At 62.5% G+C, this 17,828-nt stretch overlaps 1 protein-coding gene across 3 annotated transcripts; it reads right to left on the reverse strand.

The window, feature by feature from the left end:
• Nucleotides 1-3,541: 3,541 nt before the first annotated feature.
• Nucleotides 3,542-17,081, reverse strand: AMPD2 (adenosine monophosphate deaminase 2). Of its 3 annotated transcripts, none has more exons than XM_080648156.1 (18): nucleotides 16,643-17,081; nucleotides 11,684-11,814; nucleotides 11,376-11,506; nucleotides 10,496-10,564; nucleotides 10,292-10,403; nucleotides 9,888-10,074; nucleotides 9,515-9,656; nucleotides 9,319-9,408; nucleotides 8,985-9,114; nucleotides 8,645-8,839; nucleotides 8,433-8,564; nucleotides 8,081-8,244; nucleotides 7,688-7,814; nucleotides 7,438-7,601; nucleotides 7,084-7,204; nucleotides 6,679-6,852; nucleotides 6,406-6,516; nucleotides 3,542-6,302 (listed from the first exon to the last, which is right to left on the reverse strand). In XM_080648156.1, the coding sequence occupies exons 1-18, from the start codon at nucleotides 16,650-16,652 to the stop codon at nucleotides 6,093-6,095; spliced, it is 2,400 nt and encodes a 799-aa protein (XP_080504282.1). In that variant the 5' UTR covers nucleotides 16,653-17,081; the 3' UTR covers nucleotides 3,542-6,092. The 3 variants fall into 3 exon arrangements, with proteins under 3 accessions (XP_080504282.1, XP_080504284.1, XP_080504283.1); XM_080648158.1 differs by lacking the exon at nucleotides 16,643-17,081 and adding an exon at nucleotides 15,669-15,774; XM_080648157.1 differs by lacking the exon at nucleotides 16,643-17,081 and adding an exon at nucleotides 12,995-13,079.
• Between the last annotated feature and the right edge of the window lie 747 nt (nucleotides 17,082-17,828).

Consider the following 17,828-nt stretch of genomic DNA (forward strand, 5'->3'; position numbering starts at 1 on the left):
ACGCGGCCCCGGGAGGCTCTGAAGCGCGGCGTTCGGGCGGCTGGCGAGCGACTGGCACAGGGCATCTCCGCCGGAGCTGCGGGGACTGCAGTGCCGAGGTCTGGGCGCCAGGACGCGGAACGCCTGGCCGGGCTCGCCTGGCTCCCCGTCCGTGTTCAGACCTCCGCAGGTCCGAGGGAGTGGACAGTGCGCTCGGGAAACAAATCTGAATCGCAAAAAAAAAAAAAAAAAAAAAAAGAGGCTCCTCTCCCTTTTCCTTCCTTCCTTCCCCTCCAGGCATCGCTCAGCCTCCCCTCTGGGCTGCAGAGTCCCCAGGGCTCAGGGAGGCTCAGACTGCTAGTTACACCCAGAGTGGCGCCCCGCAAATCGAGTTTCAATGGGCGCCTGTCCCTGGTAGCCCAGCCAGTCTGAAAGCTCCTCCGAGACTTTAGAATCCTGACTCCATGTTGGCCATGCACACACACACAAGTGCTGGCCTTCTAAATAGCCCTCTAATATTTGTCACAATACATTAGGACTTGCCATTCTGAGTTTTACACATCTTGAGCTTGGAACAGAAACATTCCTGGAGTCCACTGAGAAAACGTATTTTTTAAAGCTAACATTAAACTATGTTTATGGTATAGGCCTGGTGAAATAAGACAATTCAAGTTATTGAAACATGGAACAGACTGACAGAGGTCAGAGGGGAGAGAGGAGGAGGGGACTGGATGAAAGAAGGTGAGCATGGGTGCCTGGAGAGGGTACCCCATCAGCCCAGCCAGGAGCTGAGGCAGAAGTCTAAGGTCTCAGTACCGCCACCCTATGGACAAGTTGGGAACTGCAAAAGGCTACCAGTCAAGGGGCAAGTGGAAGCTGAAATCCAGCCTACACCCAGGAACTTGATCTCCCACAGCGGCAGCCACCTGGAGGGAGGGACACACTTTCCTCTCCCCAACGATGTCATCGGTTCCGTGAGTTAACAGGGCTGTGTCTGCGCTGAGGGCCCGCCTTTTCCTAACTCACATAAAGGCGGCATGCCGATGAGCATCAGTCCTGGCTTATACATGACCCTGGTGCCCACACAGCCCGGCCAGGTACCTGTGCACAAAGACAGGATGTGGCAGAGGGGGGAAGGAGAAGGCCACACATCTGGATGCTTCACAGTGGGGGCTCCAGCACCCAAGACAGACGGGATGCCTAGGCATGAATACCTACCCCACCACTCCCAACAGCACTGAGGCGGCCAGGCAGCTCTGTGGGCATGAATCCTTGTTCAGTGGACAGGCCAGGAATGGAGCAGGGGCGACTGTGGCTTGACCTGGTGTGTATGGGCCTGTAGGGTGGCCTGTAGGGTGCCGCCAAGACCTCCCAGACGCAAGAGCCAGTACATCAGTGATAACGCAGCGGCACCTGCACCCTTCAGCTGCAGGTGCCCGGGGGCCCCGGGCCAGGCCATCACCTGCATGAGGCAGGGGTGCACTGACAGCCTCCAGATGATCAGGGACCAAACAAGCCTGAACGCTGCTTGCCACGCTGTGCTCCCCAGCACGAGGCTGCGTCTGCCCTAGGGTTAGGGTTAGGGCTAGGGTAAAGGCACAAGATCAGGGTTAGGGATAGGGACAGAGGTGTGTTCAGGGCTAGGGTTAGGGTTAGGGCTAGGGTAAAGGCACAAGATCAGGGTTAGGGATAGGGACAGAGGTGTGTTCAGGGCTAGGGTCAGGGTTAGGGTTAGGGCACTTGTTCCAACTCCCCACTCCCAAGCCACTGCTGGGGCCTTTGGGAAAACCTGTGCTTGGAGTTTTGATTCCCTGCGGTAGGCTTGTAGGTAGCATCTCCTGGGAGTGGGTCAGAGGGGGTCAGTTTCACTGCGGGGTCATCGCTGGCTGCGGTGACAGATGGAGGATCCTCCCAGCAGCCCTTGAGCACTGTCTCCATCTGCAGCTTGACCTCTGCCAATCCATTTACCCACCGAGGCCCAGGGAGAACCGCAAAGGAGCTCCCCCCTCCTCTCCTCTCCCCCACCTCTGCCCTGCACAGGCCTCTGTCCCCAAATCCTCCCTGACTCTGGGCTGTGAGCAGAGCAGCAGCAGGCATCGGCCCCCAAGGGGGTGGGGGAGGGGGGAGATGGAGACAGCAAGGAGTGAGGGGCAACCCATGCGGAGGCAAGAAATTTTCCTGAAACAGGAGCAGTTGACAGGCCTCTGAAATACCAGAGAACAACCTAGAACTGGCCTTGAAGGAGAGACCCGTGGGGACGATGTGGGAGACGGGGCAGAAGCCCGGGGGTGGGCGGGGACAGGGAGCAGTCTGCTGAGGATGGAGACGCTAGGGGCGTGCACCTCACTTTATTAGAAAGTTCTTCAGGTTTACCCCTCACCAGTGGGTGGTGCTATACACAGGGCGGCCCTGCTCTCCCCGCAGAAAAGAAAACGCAGGCTGCTGGTCCTGCAGGCCACCCAGGACGGCACGGGCAGCCTGTTGCAGATATCGGCCTCTTCCCTTTGCCAAGACCAAAAGGCCAGTCATCTCAGCGGGTGGCGCTCACTGTCTCGGATGATGGGATTTGGATCTCCCAGACAGCTTGGTCTTTCAAGATTCTGGGGTTTGCTGGTCCTCCAGAGACGCACGCCTGTGCTTCTGCTTGGAATCTGGAGTCCAGTGGACTTAGATTTGAATCCTAGCTCTGAATGCAGGCTGGAAGTGGGCTGTACTCTCTCTCCTTTGCACAGCACCCCAAACATGGGAAGTTGGCGGGGGGGGGGGGGGGGGTTGCCCCGGGAAACACTCAGGTTTCAAATCCAGGCCAGCTTCTTCTAACTGGAGCCAGAACCTCCAGCCACACGAGGGTTGCACAGACCTCTGACTAGGTGCTCTGAACCTGCCCAGCGGGGTTAGGGGGGCAGGCGGGAGAAAGGGGTTCGGCTAGACCAAAGGCGGAGCTGATGGCCCGGCCATTGTCAGCCCTCCACAGACCCTGCCCCAGAGTTCCCTCGGCCCCACCCTCCTGGGAACAGAGTTAGAATGCACCCGCATTCCCTCATTAAATAGAATTCTTCTTGGCTTTCAATGTACAAGGGCTTTTATGAATTTGCTTTTGAAATTACTTGACGATGAGTAACTCATTTAGTTTACTATTGGCTAGGGTTTATTTTTCTTTTTTGGTCTTATGATTTCTCTTCAATCATCCTGCATAGTCTGGAACGCTTGCCAAAAACCCAATTTACAAATTGTTTTCAACCATGACATTTCTGTGGATACCAAACTTAACGAAGATTAAAGTTGACATGCAGCTCAGCGCTCAGAAGGCATTGAAACACCTGTCAATTGTGAGTGTCCGTTTCCTATTCTGCAGCCCCCGAAGTTTTTCTTTCAGGTCTTCCCCATTTCCCAGGCCTTTGCCGTAGGCCCTGCCCCCTGGAGAGAAGCCAGGGCACTTGGATCCTCCCCAGCCCCCTGGAGGCACAGAGGAAAAGTACCTTGCCCAAGTTCACACAGCCAGAAAGCAGTGTGTGGCTCCAGAGTGAAGTCACAACACTGGGCCAGGGAACAGGAATTAAGGTTTATGTTTATAAATACTTTAATGAAATACGGAAAGATCTGTTAACGTATTTGAAAACCACAAAATTATACATGTATCTCAACTCAGAAATACCTTCTCTAAAAATAACTGAAAGATATGTATAAATATATTTAAAACGTAGATCGCAGGCATGCAGATGATCAGCAAATGTTTGTTGCTGTTAGTCAGCCAGTGGGCTTTTTGCTGTTGTTGTTGTTCCAATTTTTGTATATTTTCCAAATTTCTGGGATGAAAATTATCTTCTTCCCAGGGAGAAAAAAATAGTAAGGCCTTACTGTTTTAAAAATATTCTTAATAAATGTTTGAAAGAGATTTCAGAGAAACAAACAAAAAAAAAATCCAGAAGCAAATTGTTTTTTAAAAAAAATAGTGGGGAGCTTGCTAAGAAACTCTTGGAATTGGTAGTGTTCTCAGGGCTGGGTCTCAGCACACACCGAGAAGACGGTACAAAGGACGAGAAAATGGCATGGAGGGTTCTATCACACGACAAACACAGTGAGCAAATATGGAGTCCTTGCTGTCCTGATGCTGGCACACGAAGCAGGCAATTCTTCCTTCCAAGGGACCTTCTAGAAAGATCCTCTAATCCTGCTGCTCCCTTGTTTTACAAACGAAGAGAAGACAGAGCACGTTTTTATTATTAAACGTATGGAACTCCTTGAAAAGGAGTTCCCTTCACCCTGGAACAGCAGCGTCCTTCAGGCAGAGGGGGCCCAGAGTGGGGTGGAGCAGCCTGGATGCTGAGCTCTGGATGCTGAGCTCCCTGGCTTCCAGGCCTGGTTCTGCCACAGGCCACTTGCACCTGCTGTTTCCCCAACAGAAATCAGCCAGAGTTGTACAGCCTCTAGCTCCTCAGCCAGCCCGGACGCGGCTCTGAAATGTCGTCGGCTACAAGAAACGGACAAGAGAAGCCTTCTGCAGACTGGAGGACCCTGGGTCTTGGCCAGGAGCAGGCCTGGCCCTCCAGGGGCCCTCCGGAGGCAAGGGCACGAAGAGAGCTTCTGCCCGGGGACACTGGGCAAGTGTCATGCCAGGAGGTGGCTGGCACAGACGCAGCAGCTGGGCCAAGCAAGCTGACAAGAGGGGAGGAGGAAGCCAGCTTTCACCAGGCCTTCAATTACTCGGATCACGCTGTTCTAGGGCTAATTGCTTCCGCAACAGCCAGCCTGTCCTTCGCCCCACTCAGCAGCAGCAGTGACAGGCTTCTCGGTGCCAACCCAGAACCCTGCCCGGCACAGGACAGGGCACACTCACTTCCCTCCCTGCTGGTGCTCCAGATGTTGTGTTACACGCGGGACAGAAGCCGAGCTGGTTCAATTTCCACGCTGCACCTTCCACTCACTGAATGGGGACCGGGGGGTGGGGTCTGGAAATGGCATTTTGAACAAGCTCCCCGAACGTGCGGGCGTCACAGAGTGTGAGGCCCACGGCCTAGGTCTGCTTGTAAGTGCACAGTCCCACACCTCCCGGGCGGTGCCATGGGGCCGCAGTCGATGGGCAGTGTCCCCTTCAGAGGGGACAGGCTGGATGAGGCCTGTGATGGCAGACAGGTCCCCCATGGGCCTCTTCTGCCTCCCACAGCTTCCGTGGGCACAAGCACACACATCGGCCAGGCCCCGTCGCGCCCCTAAGAATCCCGTCCTTCCCTCCACAGTGCTCCTGGCTTGACCTCAGCCACCTGACCCGGCCGCCCCTCTCCCCACAGAGACCCCGCCTGCCTCTTTACTTAAATACTCTTTATTTCTCATGCACTAGGAGGGACGGAATTGTACGGAACACTGCATTTCACAGCGAAGGCCTCGGTCCGCACAACAGCACAGGGGACCAGCCAGGATTCAGGTCTGGTCAGAACTCTAGGGATCACATTGGAGATGCCACCCCCAGGGCTGGTGGCAGATCCAGGAGCCTCCAGTGGCAGTGGCCCCCCGACATGGCACAGGAAGCGGAGAGCAGAGCACATGGCCCGGAGGAAGGACGGAGAAGGCTGCCGGGCACCGACTGGGCAGAGGTGGTGGTCCCATGCCTCCGAGGCCCAAGTCCAGGATGCCAGGGCTCCGCCTGCCCTCAGCCCAGCTCTAACCCCCGCCGGAGCCCCCCAGACCGCCAGCAGCCCCATGCCCACAGCAGATGTGCACAGGCCCCACCTTGGACTTCAGCCACGTAAACAAGACGGGGGCTCAACTCAATCCCTTGGCCAAAGCTCAGATTTGCCCAGGCAGGACTCCAAAGGCTGGAGGGGCCAGCCCCCCACAACCAGCCCTAACCAGGCTTCGGAGGATCTTGGGACAGGGCCACCAACAGGGCAGCCCTCAAACTTGGGCCACGGGGTACCACCTGAGCCAACAAAGGGCGGAGCGCATCCTAGGCCCTGCTTCTGGGGGGGGGGGGGGCACGGAGACAGACAGAGGGCGGAGACATGCAGGACAACAGAGGAGAACGAACACATGCAGAGGCCACGACAGGTGGGGGCGAGGGGTCCGAGGACAACACGTGGTCAAGGAGCTGAGACGGGAGCACCGCGTGGCCAGGCTCACTGAGGCCCCGGGCTCATGGTGAGGCCCGGCTCCTCCGGGATGGTCTCCAGCATCTCACTCTGCACGGCCTGCGTGATGAGCGCCAGCTCCTGGCACAGGGTCTCGTGGCGGTAGCCCACGCGGATGTCTGGCACGTTGGTGCGGCGGATGTCGTTGCCCTCGGGGCCCTCTTTGGTGTAGTTGGGTCCCAGCCAGTGGCTCTTCACCTGCAGGGGGAGGGGGTAGCGGCAGGCTGCGGCCGGCTCTGGGGGGCCATGCCCCAGGACCCTGGGACTCCCCAGCAGAGGCGGGGAGGGAGAGGGGTGGTACCTTGTGGGAGAAGCCGCTCATCAGCACGCTGTTGCGGGCCAGCTCACACATGTCGCAGGAGCTGAGCTTCCACACCTGCGTGGCGATGCTGTATTCCTCCATCAGCGGCTCCTGCACAGTCAGGCTCCCTCAGACAGGTGGCCCCAGGCCCTGCGGCGCCAGCCCTCCCCTGGGACTCGCCCTGGCATGCTGCACCCACCCCCCAGCAGGGGGCAGCACCAGCCCTGAGAGCCCAGTGCTGGGGTGTCCCTGCCTGCGGCCCTGGGGTCTGACCTTGGTGAAGTGGAATTGCAGGGGGTCGTCGGTGGACAGTGAGACCATGAGGCCGCGGGACAGGTACTCGGGCAGCGGGTTCCGGTGGTAGCTGAGGAAGAGGCTGTTGTTGCTGAGCGGGGACATGGCGATGCCGATCTGGGCCAGGTAGTACAGGTACTGCAGGACCGGGGCCTGGCGGCGACAGGGAGGGAGGCCGGTCAGGTGCCTCGGGGCTGGGGAGCATCAGGCTGCAGTCGTGTTGGGGGAATCCCGGCGGGGCCTGATCTGTGGAGGGTCAGTTACTGCCAGGATCCAGGCCGGGGCCTCAGTGCGGAGGCTGCTGAGGAAGATCAGCTACGGAGGGGGTCCAAAGGGTCGGAGGAAGGGGGCCCACTGGGAGGGCGGCTGGGGTGCAGCCCTGACCTTGCGCAGAAGCAGCCCGTGCGAGATGTTCTCGGCCAGCATGAAGGCGGACACCAGGTGGTGGATGGGCCCGGCCTCCCCGCAGTGAGGCCGCAGCACGAACGTATGGAAGCCCCTCTGCCTGGGGGCACAAGACAGAGTCAGCTCCGGGCCCCCAGTCCCCACCCGAGACTGTGGGCCTGGGACAAGGGGCTAGATTCCTGCTGCCAGGCAAGAGCCATGGAGCCCCGAGGGCAGAGAAGCAGCCCGCAGGTCCATGTGTGGGGCCAGAGGTGGGTCAGTGTTTGGGGGCCCAGCCCAGGGCAGGCCCGCTGGGGGAGAGGGGAGAAGGGAGAGGTCCTGGCGGAGTCGCACCTGCGCAGGTGGTTCAGCGTGGCCATGTTGGCGAAGGTGTAGTACAGGTAGTAGGCGTAGGGCGGGTTGTCCTCCTCCACCCAAGCCTCGGGGAGGGGGCTCTCCAGGTTGAAGACGTGGTTCTCGGGCTTGGACTCGTCGTCCACGCTGTCAAAGCCGTCCACCTGGCGCGGGACCCTGGGGTCAGGCCCGAGCTCCCCGGTCCTGCGGCAGGCCATCTCCCCCAACACCCAGCTGTGTGCCCCCTCACATGCTCCAAGAAGAGGTGCAGCTCCGGGTGGCTGGCGGGGTGCACGGTGGCCTCGAACAGCGGCAGGAAGATGTTCTCCAGCATCTCCTGGAAGTTGGCCAGCTGGCCCTTGGTGCGGTACACGTCACTGCAGGCGGGACAGGGGCACACAGGCGCGGGCAGGGCAGGTCAGGGGGAAGGCACCAGCAGCCAGGAAGGATCGGAGCCCGGCCCGAGACCACAGAAGCACATGGGGACCATACGGGGTGGGCCGGGCTGGGCAGACCGTGAGCGGACGCAGGAAGGGCCTTCTACTGAGAGGACTCAGCAGGGACGGAGACGGTCAGTCATCCCAGGAGGCCCTCGCCCTTTGATCTCTGCCCCATCTTCCCGCCCACTCCCCAGGACACTCACAAGAGACGGGGCACCTGCACGAGCCAGCGCACGTTGGGGGAGTGCACGCGGTGCGTGACGGCCCAGCGTGCCAGCTTGTCCCACTCGTCCCTCGAGCGGCCGTAGATGGAGAGCCGCAGCTCCGCGTTCTGGTATTTGCTCTCCTCCAGGTCCGACATCACCTCCTAGAGACACGCGTGGGGCAGCTGTCACGCTCGGGCTTCCAGCTGCCCCGTCTGCACCCACTCCCACGCGTGCTCACGCAGGCCTCCTCGAGCCCCTGACCCACCGCGGAAGCCCCGGACACCCAGGCTCTCGCTCAGGCGGGGGAGGGCCGCCCCCATACCCGGGCCCTGGCAGCCAAGCACCTCACCTTGATGATGTGAGCGAAGTACTTCCCAGAAACCCTGTTGTCCGTCTTGATGAAGATCTCTCGGAGGACAGACTCCCCGATAGGGTTGTATTTGGCATTGAACTTGTCAAAGCGATGGAAGGTATTCCTGTCCTGGGGGAGACGGGCAGGTCACCCCTGGCCCCTAGCCTGCATGCTGACCCGGCCCCCCAGCCCCCGCCGCTGGGACAGACCGCGTGCATGTCGAGGGTGTCCACGCTCAGGTCGTAGGCGGTGAGGTTCATGCTCTGGAAGACCTCGCGCAGCGTCTGCTCGCGGCCCTGCTCCACATGGACGATCTCCTCCAGGTGCCGCTTCATCGCCCGCTTGATGAAGCGCAGTAGGTGCTTCTGGTTCATGCAGGACGAGGCGTGGATGTGCGTGTCCACCTGGGGTGGAACGGGGGCTGCTGGGTCTGGCGAGGCCAGGAGGGCCGAGGGCCTGGGCAGCGGGATGGAGTGGCCTCTCCTACCTGGTACTGGATGGGGGGGTCAGGCTGGGCAGAGCGCGGGCCCGGCCCCGGTGAGGACCCACCTTCCGGATGTTGTAGAAATCTCGGTGCGGCACCTTCTTCTGGGCGGCCAGCTCCTTCATCTCGTTGAGCAGCACGTGCATCTGGAACTTGGAGCTGAGGTACTGCAGCCGGCGGTAGCAGAAGGACTTTCTGCAGGATGCGGGGGAGGGGTGGAAGGGGGTGCGGCTCAGGGCCTGCGGGGAGGCACCCGGGAGGGTGCAGGGCGGAGGCTGCCAAGGGGGCAGCACATGGCGGGTGACTAGAACTCGGTGACTTTGAAGGAGACTAGCGACAGGTGTCTGGGCAGGGCTGGGGCAGCAGAGTCCGGGCTGGGAGGGACCCACGGGGACTCACATGGGGCCGTTGATAATCAGGGCCATCAGCACATTGACGTCAGCCACAAACTCCTGCAGGTCAGGGTACGGTAGCTCCACCTCTGAGCAACTGGCACGTGGGGGGGCTTGGGTGAGGAGAGCAAGCCAAGCAGGCCCTGCCAACGCCCCCAGCCGATGCAGCGGCCCCTCCCCCCCGTTTCCCCACCCCCTCTTACTGTTCATCAGGCTCCCTGCGGGTGTAGACGTGCACCACGCCCCGCACCATGCGCAGACCCAGGCCCAGGTCCCCGGGCATGGTGCTCGGCTCACAGTGCTCATATGGGTGCTGCTCCAGGGCCGGGGGGTGCACCGGGGCATCTGGAGGGGGGAATGGAGTCAGGGCCACCACGCACCGCCCAGTCCAGGGGCCCCGCAGAGGGGAGAGATGGCAAGGCCCCAGCGGGATGGATCCCGCCCCTGCCTCCACCCCCGCGCCAGGAGGCTGGCATGAGGCTGGGTGTGGGAAGGAGCAGGCGGGGCAGAGGTTCCTGGGCTCTGAGCTCAGGGAGCTGGGGACACCAGGGCACTGGGCAGGGTTGGGGGTCCCACCGGCGGACACAGGGGTGTCGGGACCCGGCTCGTAGGTCCGCGTCTCCAGAGGCTTCTCCGCCAGCTGCTGCAGGTGCCGGCGGGTGGTGGGGCAGAAGCTCTGCAGCGCCAGTGCCATGTACTTCTCCCGGATGAAGAGCGCCCGCACCACGCTCTTGGCCGCGTCCAGCAGGTCGGTGAAGGGCACCTGCAGACAAGGACGTGCGATCAATGCCCTCCGGCTCAGACCCAGGCCAGCCTCACTCCACCTGTTCCCGGAGGCCTTGACCTCAGAAACACTTAGCCCTTTCTGCTCCTCCCACACCTTCCGCCCCTGCAGCTTCCGGAGAGAAGCACCCTCTCTAGCCTCACCCCCAGCTCCTCAAACTGAGGGAGCCCCCCGGCCCCCAGCCCTGCCCACTCACCCCACACTTCTCCTCCCCGGAGATGGAGACGCGCTGGAATTCCCGCTCCAGCACCGCATCGCGCTCCCGCAGGCCCCAGTCTCCCTGCCCCTCAGCCTGCTCCTTGTAGAGCCTACCGGGAGGGAGGCACAAGGAAGGGGTTGGAGCCAGCAGTGGGACAGGCCCAGCCCGTGCCCCAGTGTGCCCGCCCTCTGCCCTCCTCACTGGAGGTCCGATTCACTGTCCGTCTTCAGGAAATCTTGCTTGGCCCGAAGCAGGATGTCTGGCTCCAGCCTGGAGGTGAGGGGTGAGAGGTCAGGTGACGAGGGACGGCTCTGGCTCCCAGGTCCCTGCCCCCAGCGAGGTGCTGTGCATGTGCTGTCACTGCACTGCACGTGCTGTTCCGGCCCCAGTTGGGAGGAGAAGGCACAGCCACACCGATGTGAGGCACCGCGTTCCAGGCCACGCTGACGGGGAAGGCAGACCACACCCAGCAGCCGGACCCCAAGGCCGTGCTTCACCCACTGCCCTGGGCTGCCTCCCCGAGGGCCCCCAACGGGGACGGAGTGGGAGAGGGACAGAGATGGAGCTCAGAAAGCATGCCCCCCGCAAACACACACACACACACACAGCTGCCTGGATGCACCCCCCCACACACACACACACAGCTGTCTGGTTGCACCCCCCGACACACACACATACACAGCTGCCTGGCTGAGCCCCCGACACACACACACACACACACACACACACACACACACACACACACAGCTGTCTGGTTGCACCCCCGACACACACACATACACAGCTGCCTGGCTGAGCCCCCGACACACACACACACACACACACAGCTGCCTGGATGCACCCCCCGACACACACACACACACACACATAGCTGCCTGGCTGAGCCCCCCGACACACACACACACACACACATAGCTGCCTGGCTGAGCCCCCGACACACACACACACACACACACACACACACACAGCTGCCTGGCTGAGCCCCCCGACACACACACACACACACACACACACACACACAGCTGCCTGGCTGTACCTCCCCCACCCGAGGCTGCCGCCTGCAGGGCTGGGCCGGGCTCACTTGACATCCTGGCTGATCTGCCGCTCCAGGCGCTGCCTCCGTTCCTCCAGCTGCTCGATGGGGCTCTCCTCGGGGAACTCGTACGGGGCGCTGCGGAGCTCGCTCTCAGCCAGGGAGCGACTGAACAGCTCCTGGCGGCGGGAAGGACGGATCAGCGAGGCCTGGCCCTCAGCCTTGGGCCCTCCCTTGCAGAGTCTGGGAGGAGGTGAGGGTGGCAGGAGCTGGGGTACCAGGAAGAGGCCAGGGGCCAAGGCACAGCCAAGCGTGGGGACAGCGTGGGGGACACAGGGTGAGGTGCCAGGCGATACCTCGGCTATCTCCTTGCATTTGCCATCCATAGACGTGCGCAGGTCCAGCGGGAAGTGCTTGAGGCAGGGGGCGGGGCCTGGCAGGGACCGGGCAGACTGCAGTGGAGGGGCCCCCAGCCCACCCCGAGCCTCTGTGGAGACAGGACACCAGGGTCAAAGGGTGCGGGGCAGTACCGGGGTGCACTGGAAGCCCTGGGCCTCTGCCTGTCCCGGGCCAGCCCCAGAGAGAGGCCCGTGCCAGAGGCCGAGGAGCTGGTGAGCCTGCGTGAGGCACCCAAAGGACCTCACCTTCAGTAGAGCACAGGGCCCCTCACCCACTCCAGGCGTGGGGGTGGGAGTCCCAAGTCTGCCCCTAGATCAAGTGATTCATTCACTCCAGGAATCAGAATCTAGTCCTAGACTAGGGGCCATGAAAGTACCTCCTACAGACAGGCACACATGTGTCTGCACACACGTACATGCACACACGCGTGCACACGTGCACACACACGCCCCAGCAGCTCAGAAGGACCTGGGGGCCAACACCAGCGATCCCCAGCCCGCAGCTCCCAGGGCCGAGGTCGGGATCAGACATGCCTCTGGACGGCACGTCCTCTCGGAGGGCAGGGCCCACACCCCCTGTCCCGGACCTAAGAGCCCGGAAGCCATGGCCGCCACTCAGCTCCGACCCACCAGGACCAGCCCTCAAGGGAAGAGGAGGTGAAGGCGGGAGGACCTGATTGCAGCAGGAACCCTACGGCCTCCCCGGAGGCCTGCCCTCTCCCCCAGGACCCCAGGGCTGCCAAGACAAGGCCTGGCCCCAGCCTGCCCCTCCCACTGCTGGCTGCCCCTCTGAAGGGAGCTGCCACAAACAGTCTGCACCACTCAGAGGCCCGAGATCTGGGCTGGAGGCCCCGGGAAGGGCCGGAGCAGAGAGAGCCAGAGAGCAGGGTCTCTCCCGAGGCAGAACGCAGCTGCACCACTAGGAGGAGGCTGACAAGGAAGGCCTTGAGCCGCTGGTCCAGAGGGGCTGCCCGAGCTCCCAGCCCACCCCAGAGGACCCTCCTGGGCTCCCAGCCCCACCCTCCCAGCAGGAAGCTCTCCACACCCACTGGGCTCCCCCAGCTCAGGGTCCTCCTCTCCAGCGCTCCCCTCCCCACCGCACGGTGGCTGAGGGACAGACTGGAGGCTCTGCCCAGGTAGAGTGCCTTCAAGTCTCCAGGCCCCTCCCCGGTGCCCCAGAGTCCCAAGACTGGACAAAGGGAAGAGGAGGTGCCAGCCCCAGATCCAGGACCCAGCCCCCACTCACCCTCATGCCTGCCCGGGTCCTACCTGCAGAGTTCGGGCCGTGCACGCAGCAGCCCTGCGCCCTGTGCTGGCCTGTCTGCTGAGTGGCCAGCAGCCCTGTGCCCCTTGCCGGCCTGTTTGCTGAGTGGAGCTGCAGCCAGTCCCCCAGGACGGCTCAGGGGCCGGCACGGGCTGTACCAAGTGCAGCTGCAGGCAGGGGAGACCCTGGGATGCCGGTGAGCAGGGGCTGGGGGAGCTCAGGGGAGCCCGAAAATCAAGGGAAGGAGCATCATCAAAGTTTGGGGATAAGAGGAACCCTAGAACTAAACAGGGCCTTCACAGGGCCCAGCCCCCAAGTGGGGCCCCCAAGGGGGAGGAGCAGGGTGGGCTGATATGGGCAGGAGAGGCTGGCAGGGAGGGGCCAAGCCTCCTTAAAATGCACTGCCCTGGGGCACAGTGAGTGGGTAGGACCTGGCTGCCCCAAGGAAGGGGGCCCCCCTCCCCCCCCCTGGCAGAGAAAGGGGGCAAGCAGCCTTTATCGCCACACAGGCCACCCTCCTCTGCTCAGTGGCCGTTTTCCTAACCACTGTCCTCTGGGGCCCAGCTATGGGGTCCCTCGGGAGAGACAGGCCTCGCCTGGGAAAGGAGCAGCTGCCGGGGAAGCAGCTCAGTCCAGGCAGGAAAGTCGCTGCGCCTCCCCGATGCCCAGCGGACCTCCGAGACCTCCAACCCCCTGTGCCAAGCCTACCGTTGGGGACAAACTGCCCAGGATGGGAGAGAGGTTTGGAAGAGGGGGCTCAGGATTTGGAGGACTTGAGACTGACTGTTCCCGCCTATTCACAAGCCTCTACCTCCCGCAGGCTTGGAGTCCTGTCTATACTGGGGTGATAAGCGGGTCGTGTCCTGTCTGGCCACAGCTGCCATAAGGCTCGCAGAGATACGCTGCCCCCTAATCTGCGATGAGGAACTCCTGGGACCCTCCAAACACATCCCACACGCAGTCCCACCCACTGGGGAGGGTGGGGGTTCTTGGGCCTAGCACAGGCCAAGGCAACTGAGCAGTGAATGACAGCAAGGGGACACACTTGCCAGGGGTGGAGATGGGGGGCGGGGGGCGGTGAGGGGGAGAGGCACTATCTCTAACTTGGAAGAGGAGGGAAGACAGCACCTGTCCCGCCCCCAAGATGTAAGACAGAGCCTAAGGTCCTTGCTTGCCCACGAACTCTGACCCCACACAGCTCCCCACTTCTAACCCCTCCAGGAGGCCAACCACAGGCCCGTGGGTGGTCTGTGAGGGGTCAGCAGGAGCTGAGTCACAGGCCCCAATCTCACCCTCCTCTCCTAGCGGGGTGGCCCAGGCCTCCACAGAAATGCTGCGGGTAACCAGGACCGGTTCCTGCCAGGCCACCGCACAGGGCGGCCGGGGTCCACTGGAGGTGACAGACAGTGACCTCCGCACTCCCTGAGGCCAGGCCTGGAAGACCCAGCCGCGTGCTGGTCCCTTCTCCCCGCATCTGAGCCACAGCACCACACGTCACATACCCTCTCATGGGGCCGGGGGTCAACCAAAAGCCAGCCACTCCACCAACTGCAAGATCCTTAACATAGGCCCTCACTCACTGCTAGGACTGCCTCCATAGGCAGAAAGGTGCCCAGGCTTTGACCCACAAGTAGCAGATGGTCCCCCCCCCCCCACCGTGCGTGTGACCACCCCAAGGCATAGAGACCTAGCCCCAGGGTCACCCTCCGGATTGCAGAGACCTGAGCACACAGAACACAGACCCTCAGGGCAGCTTAGACTGGGCCAGCATCCTCCGTGTCTAAGAAAACACGGAAGGTGGATGGTCAGGCTACAGGTACAGACAGATGTTGGGGGGAGGTGGAGTGGGAGGGGGGCTGGCTTGACCTGGTCACAAAGTGGGGGTGGTCTTTCCTTAGCCACAGGGCCTGGGGACAGCCAAGAGCAGGCAGATATCCCTCAGCAAGCACAATCCAGGCAGCCGAGCCCCAGGGAGCTGGCACAGCCGCACCACTGCCTGCTCCAAATGGTGCAGAGATGCCTTCCAGAGTGGGAGCCGAACCAAAGGGTGCAGGAGTGCAGCGGTTGGGCAACCGCACAGCCTGAGCCCCCCACGGCCCAGCCCAAGGACACCCCACACTTCCGAGGAAGCTCACAAGACGGACCAAGAATGAGCATACGACAAACGATCCATACAGTTGAGCCCCAGCCCTGGGGCTTCCGGCAGCAATGTGTGTGTCCTAATGCCAACCCCCTAACCCCCCGGGGAGAGGGGCTGAGATCTGGGGTCCTGGAAAGAGGGCCGAGCCTCAGGAAGACAGCCTGAGCCTGCCTGGCAAAGGCCCAGCCACCAGCAGTGTGGCCAGTCCACACCCACCCCCCCCCCACTCGGCTCACACACTCCACATGCAAACAGTCCTAGCACATCCGCATGCTGACACGTGTGCAAATACACCTCTTGCTGCACCCACACCCACGCCCACTCTGTTACAGAGGATGGCGTCCCTGGCACAGAAACCCGTGGCCCTCCACCCCACCTCTCTCCCCACACCACCTCCCACGCCAGCTGTCTGGGACTGGGGACAAGGAGCATCCCCGCAGAGAGGGTGCAGAAGGGGCCTCCTCCCTCTGAGGGGGCCAGTGGCCAGGCGAGAGGTGGTGGAGCGGAGCCAGCGCCTGGGCCAGGATGCACACACTCACCTGGTACCGCAGAGGCGGCCTGCGGGTTGGCACGCTTCTTAAAGGGATATCTGGCCTTGGGTTTGCCTGGGCCGGATGGATAGGATGCCATGGCTCTGGCCGCGGTGATGGCGGGGGAGTCAGAGCCGCACCAGCTGGGCCAGCCTCTGCCACATCCAACCCCTTCCTCCGCCCCGCCCCCAGCGGGAGTGACTGATGCAGGAAGCCGAGGCCCCGCCGGCGGAAGAGGCCCTGGCCACGATTTCTGATGTTGTCTAGGCAACCTCCCGGAGGGGGGCAGCCATCCTGCCCGCGATCCCTCCCCTCCCCTCCCCTCCCTTCCTCATCCCTGGAGTGACGGGGGCCTGGGGTGTGGAGGTGAGAACACGATCGGGAAGGGCCGGCCCCCAGCACGCCACCAACCCTCTCTGGAGCCCTCGTCCCCTGCCAGGGCTCCGGGGCAAGGACTCAAAGTCCAGGCGAGCTGGTGCAGCCCGCCTGGGAGAGAAAAACATAAAAATAAACAAGAACCCAGTCCGAGCTCAGCGCACATTTGGCTCGGGGCAGGCGCAGTCCGGGAACCCCCAGCCCTCTGGGGCAGAGTCCCCGGGTTTTCCTTCTCTCTCTGAACCCCAGCCCCAGGGCCGCCCAGCTCTGGGAGGAAGGGGTAGAACCCAGAACCCCCGTCCGGTGGGGAGGGGCCCGTCCTGGGGAAATTCCACTGCCCAGCCACGCTACCTTCTCGGAAGGAGGGGCGGCCTGGGGCGGGGGCTGGCTTCCCTGCGGTCTGGGAAGAAGGGACGCGGTATCTTCCCTCGTTTTCCCTCCGTCTTTGCACACCCAGGCTCAGCTCTCCCGGGCCGTCCCCGCTCCGAGGCGCTGGCCGCCTTCCCCGGGTCCGCAGGCTGTGCTGAGACCCCCATCCTCGCGTCGCCCGGGCCACACTGCACGTCTCCATCCCAGAGACCCTCCCCCAAACAGACACACACACTCACCTGAGGCCATGCTGCCGAGCCCGGAGCAGACCCGGGAGGCCGCCAGCCGGGGTCTGCACAGCCGGCAAGCCCGGGTCGCGAGGGAGGGGGACGGCAGCTGGAGTCCAGACCCCGGCCAAGTCGCTCCAGGAGCCCCTGCCCTGGCACTGAGATGGGGCAAGTAAGGCTGGTCTTTCAAAAATTGCCAGCTGGCAGGGGGCGGGCCCCTGCGGACCTGGGCCGCTGCACTGGCCTGGGAGACCCCCGGCCCCGCACCAGAGGCGGGCAGGCCACGTGCTCCCGGCTGAGCCGGGCGGGACTCGCCTGGGCTTCTGTGCACTCCCTCTGGGTGTCCGGGGATCGGCCCCCCGCAGCGGGACTGTGGGGGAGTTACGCAACAGGTGCGACCCCACCGAAACCTGGCCCGCGCGGCCCCGCGTTCCCGCAGCCCAGGCCCCGCCCCCGCGCGGCCGGCCCCGCCCCCGCCATCGTCTCTCTTCCTGGCACCACGTGGGCTGCGGCTCCGCCGTCTGCCCCGCGGGGCTCGGTGCGAGTTCTGTGCGTCAGCCTCCTCGCCGGGAACCGGGATGGAGCAATCGCACTAGCTCATCAAAGGCGCTATTGCACCAAGTCAACACCCAGGGAAAGAGGGCTGTTCTCACCGTCCCGGGATTCACTTTTAGCAGAAGCCCTGCCCCCGGCATTCTCACCCGGGGTGTCTGTTTTCTCCTGGCAGGCGGAGGCAGGCAGGGTGTGCCCTGCATTCTGGCTCCCCTTCCCACGTTTAGTTCTATATTTGTTGGTTACGAGCTTAGGCTCCGTGGCCAGAATGCCGGGGTTCAATTCCGGACTCCTCCGCCTACTTCCTGACCGCCTTTGGGAAAGTTACTTAACTTAGCTGAACTATTTTCGTCTGCAAAATGCGTGTACGAGACCCCGCTTTCCGTGCTGGTGGTTAGGATAAAGGAGCTCGTATAAGCGCTTAGCACAGGGCCTGGCCTGGAGTTCCTACCCCGTTAATATTTGTGTTTTATGGCTTTGGCCGCGGCGTTGGTTCCCTATTAACACTCCCACGGGTTGATTGACCTTGCAGCCCACAAAGAAGTAGAGACTTGGGCTGTTTGGGGGACTACAGACACCGCCTCCCCCCTCCCCCCCCCACCAGCACCCTCACTTCCAAGTAGCCAGAGTCCTACCTAAAGGGGAC

The sequence above is a fragment of the Plecotus auritus genome (genome assembly GCF_963455305.1).
Source record: "Plecotus auritus genome assembly, chromosome: 12".
Lineage (NCBI taxonomy): Eukaryota > Metazoa > Chordata > Mammalia > Chiroptera > Vespertilionidae > Plecotus > Plecotus auritus.